This window comes from Octodon degus, unplaced genomic scaffold (genome assembly GCF_000260255.1).
Source record: "Octodon degus isolate 3935 unplaced genomic scaffold, OctDeg1.0 scaffold00056, whole genome shotgun sequence".
Lineage (NCBI taxonomy): Eukaryota > Metazoa > Chordata > Mammalia > Rodentia > Octodontidae > Octodon > Octodon degus.
In genome coordinates, this window is record NW_004524632.1 from 8,069,145 (window position 1) to 8,075,902 (window position 6,758).

Here is a 6,758-nt window from a genome sequence, read left to right on the forward strand (position 1 = left end):
GGCCGGACCGCAGAGCCTCCCTGCCGCCAGATGAATGGAGTCGCCTTCTGCCTGGTCGGGATCCCGCCGCGTCCGGAGCCCCGGCCCCCCCAGGTGACGGCGCGGGGCTAGAGCAGGCTGGAGGCCGGGGGCGCTGCGCCCCCGCTGGGCGGGCACGGTCCAGGAGCACGGCCGGGACGCAGGGCGCGGGCACCGCTGCCCGGACCTGGGCTGGGCAAGGGGGTACCGCCCGGGGTAGGAGTGGGAAGGGGCGCGCTCGAGGCTCTAGGCCACCGATCCGGCAGTGCCAGCCCCGCGGCAGGGCAGGGGGCGGGGGGGCCAGCGCCTTTGTCCCGGTCCGCAGGCGGGGCGCCCGCTGCTTCCTCCGCCCGAGCTGGCGTTTTCCGCTGGCGAGGCCCGGCACAGCTGGAGGGGCGGGCGGGCCCCTTGCGGGCCATCCTGGCGCGGCGCCCCGCAACCCTCCCGCCTAGACCCTGGGGTTGGACGGCGCCACGGCCGCCAGGCTGGGGTCCCCCTACACCCCGAAAGACACCAGCCCCACAGGCGGCCGCCCTCCCTCCGGCCCCTCCGGCTGGCTGTGGGTGGGTCAGGGCGCGGGGTGCCAGGGGCATTACTCAGCGCTGGCTGCTTTGCTTGGGCTCTTTCATCTGCCAGCTGCTGAGGCTGGGGAGGGGCCGGCAGGGGCCTCTCAGTCCCCACGTCCCCATCAAGGCCAGTCCCCTACTTCTGAGCCTGGCCGCCAGCGCTGCTGAAACACTGGGCATACTGCCCATCCCAAGGTGAAGGCCAGTAACTTGCCCGAGCTGGGGAAAGAGGTTCTCTGCCAGCATCGGCCTCCTCCGACAGAGCAAAAGGGCTTAGGGACCCAGCTCTGCAGCCCTCGGTGATGGTCCTGGCAGCTCTGTTTTGCAAACTCTTCTTGGGCCGTGCGTGTGCGCGCGCGCGCGCGCGCGCGCGTGCGTGTGTGTGTGTGTGTGTGTAGTTAACTGCCTCCCTTCTCCCTGTCTGTCTACCTCTCCCCCCTCCCTTCTGCCAGTGTTTCCTAATTATGAACTTGAAATTCAGGATGGACGGGGGGGCGGGGGTGACAGTCATTAAGCATGAGTCCCTCGGATTCCCCCTCCTCCAACAACGCATACTTCATTTCTGTCCCCTCACCACCTCCACCCCACCCTGTGGTCCATTTGGCTTTGATCTCATGTGGCCCTCCCCCTCTGCCAGGGCCAGAGCCCCAGTCTCAAAAGTGGCTGGCCTAGATGTGCTCATTGGCATTCGATGTCAATCGCTATTATATAACCTCAGGTTTGCCCTCAGACTGGGCTAGAGGCTCCCACCCCGGGCTCTGGCTTAGTCTTCCTCCTCTTGTCCAGTGTGACAGGGTCCCCAAACGTGGCAGGAGCTCTAAGGTCCTGTGTCCCAGGCTCCCCTTTCCCAGGGATGATGGGATCAGTAGATTCTCTCTACTCAGTGCTGGATCTAAGGGTCTCAAAACTCTCAGGGAGTGGGTAGGGTAGGTGTTAGTGCCCCGTTTATTTATTTATTTATTTATTTATTTATTTATTTATTTATTTTGTGGAACCGGGGATTGAACTCAGGCCCTTGCATTTGCCAGGGAAGCACTTATTCCATTGAGCCATCTCCCCGGCCTCTATTTATTTATTTATTTATTTATTTAATTGTTTCTGTTTGTGTCAGCACAGAAAGTTGAACCCAGGCTGCATGCAGGCATGAGCTTAGCCACTGAGCTACAGCCCCAGTCTGCTTTTATATTTTATTCTGGGACAAGATTTTGCTTAGTTGCCCAGTCTGGATGCAAAATTGTGATCTTCCTGCCTCAGCTTCCCAACTCCTTGGGATAGCAGGTGTGTGCCACTGCCCCTGGCTTAGCATCCCATAGTGACATTGCTCCGGCAACAGGCTGGGCCCCCTGAAGGTTGTCAGGGCTCAATGTGAAGTCTTGGGGGGAAAGTGGCCTTTGGGTGTCACAGGGTATGGGACAGACTCCTGCAAAGGAAACTGAGGTGCAGGCACTGTGCATGGGTCCATGGATGGGGGCCCTCTGTGTTCCCTTCCTGAGCTCACAGTGGCCTCAATTGCCTGGAGCCTCCTTGCAGGGATTCTTAGGAGGCCTTAAAGAAGAGGCTGCGTGGGGCTGGGAAGATGGCTCAGTGGAATAAGCACTTCCCTGGCAAGCGTAAGGGCCTGAGTTCAATCTCAGGTTCCGCCAGAGGAAAAGAAAGAAAGAAAGAAAGAAAGAAAGAAAGAAAGAAAGAAAGAAAGAAAGAAAGAGACTGCAAAGCAAGAGAGGATGAGTGGCAGCAGGAGGAATGGCAGTTAGACATCTGGGAGAACTTCCCAGGGAGACCTGTGAGCTGCAGCAGCTCAGGCTGGCCCCAGGCATTGTGCAGGGGTGTGTCCTGCAGGAGTGGGCCAGCCAGGGGCATTCCTGTGATGTCTGACGTGGGTGTAGGAATGAGAGGTTCTCCCAGCATGCATTGCCTGCAGATGAGCACACAGGTGCTGGAGGAGACGTGGGTTTAAAGGACAGCTTGGCTTCCCTATAGCACAGCTGGTCTCTAAGTCAGAGGTGGCAGTTCCTCTGGGCCAGGGCTGTGGATCACCTCATTCAATTCTCACACGGCCACTATGAGGTGGACACCGTTGTCTCTGTTGTATAGTTGAGGACGCAGCCCCAGAGAGCTGATAGCCAGGCCCAAATCACATGGCCATTGGCTTGGTCCTGCTCCTGCCCTTGCTGTTTGGCTTCTCAGGGTACAAGCCCAGATCCAGTTTTTTGTGCTGGGCTGGAGCTTGGCCATTTGTTTGTTTGGAGACAGGGTCTCTATATGTAGCCCAGGCTTGTCTTGAACTTGTTTTGACCCTCCTGAGTGCTGGGATGACAGGTGTGCCCACTGTGTTTGGCTTGATCACTTATCTTTCTGCTTGTCCTCAGGAGTGGTGAAGGTTCAGGTATCCTCTGCGGTCACTGGAGGGGTATTACACATTACCCTGGTGGCCTCTGTCCTGTGGGTGCTTCCCCTAGCACTGGGCTGTGGCCCTGCTGGCTGTAGGGCTCAAAGGTGAGGTATTGGCTTGGTCAGGAGTTTGGACAAAGCCTGGCTTTAATTATCCTGTTCTCTCTGTCCCCAGAGAGCGCTGTGAATAGGGCCGGCAGGAGCTGGCAGTGCCTTCCCCGGGTGCCCCACCCCTTCAAACAACCGCCCTACACATCCAGGGCCCCGTTACTTGTGAGGCGGTGCCAGCGCATCAGCAGGGTAGTGCCAGTCTGTACCAGGCCGTCTCCCCCCTCACAGCTTCACTGGGCTGGGCCAGGGGGGCCTTGGCCTGGACGTGGGTGAATGTAAAGCCCCTTGGGGTTTGGGGGGTCTTCACCACCTGTTGGGGTGCAGGACCAAGGGGGCTGTCCTGTCCAGCTGCCCCTTTGGGCAACACTATTCCCCTCTGCCCATGAGTGGCAGGCATGAACCCTGGTCCCTGATTCCTGGGACCAGCTGAGCCCCAACCTCTCTGGGTGCTTCGGAGCTGGACCTTGGGATGGGGCCCTGAGCAGGGAGGGAGGGCAGGGAGGAGCAGGGACTCGGGGACAGTGCGTCCTGTTCTTCTCTGTGTCCCCAGTGAGTGGCACAGCGCCTGGCACAGAGCAGGCCCTCTAAGTGTGAGATGCAAGCTGGGGAGCCCATCCCCAGTTCCCCCATCCACATGGTGGCCTCCCATCAGGCTGGAAGGGTTGGACGGCAGGAAAAGCAACCCCAGCACAGCTGTGTCTGCAGCGCTTGGCCCTAGGTAGATACATTATTGGCATTCCATTTCTAGACACAGGAACTGGCACAGAGATTAGGTGGCTTCCTAAGGTCACAAAACAAGTGGCAGAACTGAGGAGCTGCCCGTGCCCTTAACCTCATTCCAAGTGGCCCCAAAGGTGCCATGTTTGTCTCATAATCCCAGAAGCCTGGCGGCCAGCCAGCGTGCAGAGGGTGCTTACTGGCCAGCTGAGGGACTGAATGCGTGAGGGCCTGTGACTGTCCTAGAGTGAGAGGAGGGCTCTCAAAGTCGCACCCCCAGCCAGCACCTTCAGGCTCGCACAGGTCTGCGCTACCCCTCCCAGAACCCCATTTCTGATTTTCCTTTCTTTTTGTCTTTCTCTCTCTGTCTCTGTCTCTGTCAGAGGCCAGTGGCTGGGGCTGAGGAATTGGTGTCACAGAGCCCTGTCCCTTTGCAACTTTCTGGGCCCGAGAGGGACTCACCGTGTGCAGTCAGTACCTACCAGTTCTCTGGCCCTGTGGAAGAGGTGGTCTCCAGCCAGCTAGCCCCCACACCTTGGGCCCAGGCAGCCCCTGCAGCCTCGCCAGTCCTCCTGTACCGGGCTCACCTCCTCCCTCTGCTCCTGGTTTGCCCTCTGTACAATCTCAGCCACTGTCCTGGTCACCCTTCACCTGCTCAAAATGACCTCAGGGTGACCCAGTCCTCTAGTGACACAGTCAGGCTTGTGGGGAAGGACAGCCCTGGGCAGCCCACTGAGTCATGTTCCAGCCCTGCCCTCTGCCCCATGTGGCATTGCATAGACAGGGTCTCACCATGTAGCTCAGGCTGGTTTTGAACTCACCATGTAGCCCAGGCTGGCCTTGAACTCATGGCTATCCTGAGTGCCGGGATAGTGGGATTATAGGTGTGCGTGCCACCATGTCCAGTCTCAATTGCCGTCTCAGCGCGCCCTGGGGGCAGGGGCTGGCACAGCATGATGGGGATCGAACCCCAGCTGTGCGATCTGCCTAAGCAGGTGCTTTAGTCCGCTGAGCTATCTGGCCGGCCCTGTAGTCGTTTTGTTTTGTTTTTTCCTCATGTAGTTGTTTTAATTATACTTTTATTTTTTTATTTTTTGGCAGAACCGGAGATTGAACAGAGGCCCTTGTGCTTGCCAGGGAAGCACTTATTCCACTGAGCCATCTCCCTGGCCCCTCATAATTGTATTTTGAGATAAGGTTTTGTTAAATTGTCTGGACCTTGCAGTCTTCCTGCCTCAGCTCCCAAGTAGCCTGGACTGGGGGTGTTGGCCACCACACCCAGCTTTAGCCTTGGGATTTTTTTTTTTTTTTAATTCCTGAAATAATCTCTCAAATTATTGAGTGGGCTAAATGAGGTAACAGGAAGAATGACTTGATTGGCTTTTGGTAAGCTCAACTATTGACAGCAGCTGATATTAAACAAAAAATAACCAAAGAGGAGCTGGGGAGATGGCTCAGTGGAATAAGTGCTTCCCTGGCAAGCGCAAGGGGCTGAGTTCAATCCCTGGTTCTGAAAAAAAAAAAAGTAACCAAAGAAAGCACAGAAGCTAGAACACACTTTTGACTCAATAAAAAGCAGTGCTTGGCTAGACATGGTGGTGCATGTCTGTCATCCCAGCCTGGAGGCTGAAGCAGGAGGATTGCTGCGTGTTTCAGACCAGCTTGGCTACATAGTGAGTTCAAGGCCAGGCTGGATTACATAGACCCTGTCTTAAAACAAAACAAAAGCAAGACTCAGGTCAGAGGAAATCGCAGAGGAAATGAGCTCCCCTGCAGGTAATGAGGCCTCTGTTTCGGGAGGTGGGCAAGCCTGGGCTGGGTGGTGACATGGGCTAGAGAGAATGCAGGTGTGGGAGGGAGGAAAGGCTGACCTGAGCGTCCCTTTGGTCCTGCCTTGGGATCAGCCCCGTGTGAACACGTTAGAGACCTTCTGCCATCATCCGGGACTGGTGGGGGACACAGTCCCAGGGTCCTGGGAGCTTCTCAAGTCCTCTCTCTCCAGCACACTTGGAGTCTGAGAGGCTGCCTGGTGGTGGGGAAGGGGCTTCGGGTGTCTCTACATCAGGGTGCCCCCAGGGTTTGGGTGCGAAGCAGTAGCTGGGGAAACCTGGGGTTCCCTGTTCCCGCCCAGCCCCTTCCCATGGCCAGGAGCCTGGCCTGGTAGGAGCAGAACTGGGGAAAGAAAGCCTTCCTATGCCCAGTGCGTTTGGGGGCGCTGGGGACAGTGGGGCCTTTGTGCCTGGCTGCCGGGAACCTGGCCGAGGAGCTGGCCCTGGGTCTGGCAGGGCCCTCACAGGCAGGTCCTCTTTGAAGTGACCCTTTCAAAGCTCAGCCCCAGTCCCTGGGATGAGAGCTGGCTCTGGTGGGGCAGGGGATGATGTCAGTGACCTTGCACTGGCCTTGTGGGGTGCTGGCCTGCAGGAGGTGGTGGCCGGGGGACATGCAAGGGGGCTGTGTGGGAGGACCCCATTGGGGTCCCCATGCCAAGTGGGGGTTGCACAGGGAGGGGCAGTTTGTCCTGGCCCCAGGCCTGGCTCCTGCCGGTCTCTGGTGAGATTTCTGTGTGGATCTGAGGCTCAGCCACAGGCGGCGTTGGCCTTGCTAATTTTCTTGCTGGTGTGACATCTTGGAGGGATGAGAGGTCCCGCAGGACCTGTGGGAGGACAGACGCCAGTGGGGAAGGGCTGCACCTCATATGTGTCAGATAGAGGAATGTTGGAGGCCACCCCTGCCTGCCTCCCCATCCCCTATGGGAAACACGCCCAGAGAAGGGTCAGGCCGAGGGGTGGGGGCAGAAGAGTGGAGGACAAGGCAGGAGGAGAGGGAAGAGGGTCCTAGCTAGGGACAGTACATCCCCTGGCCTGCTTTGAGTACAGAAGACAAAGAAGACGGTGTCTTTTTCTTTTTTCTTTCCTTCTTCTTCCTCTTCTTCTTCTTCTTCTTCTTCTTCTTCTT

General features: G+C 57.7%; 1 protein-coding gene across 1 annotated transcript in view; it reads left to right on the plus strand.

Annotated features, from left to right (window-relative positions):
• The window catches only part of Arhgap23 (Rho GTPase activating protein 23), a 60,721-nt gene continuing 53,963 nt past the window's right edge, over positions 1–6,758 (plus strand). Inside the window, exon 1 of the mRNA XM_023718127.1 lies at positions 1–93. Coding sequence (XP_023573895.1) covers positions 31–93 — 63 coding nt within the window. The 5' untranslated portion in view covers positions 1–30. The remainder of the gene's footprint in view (positions 94–6,758) is intronic.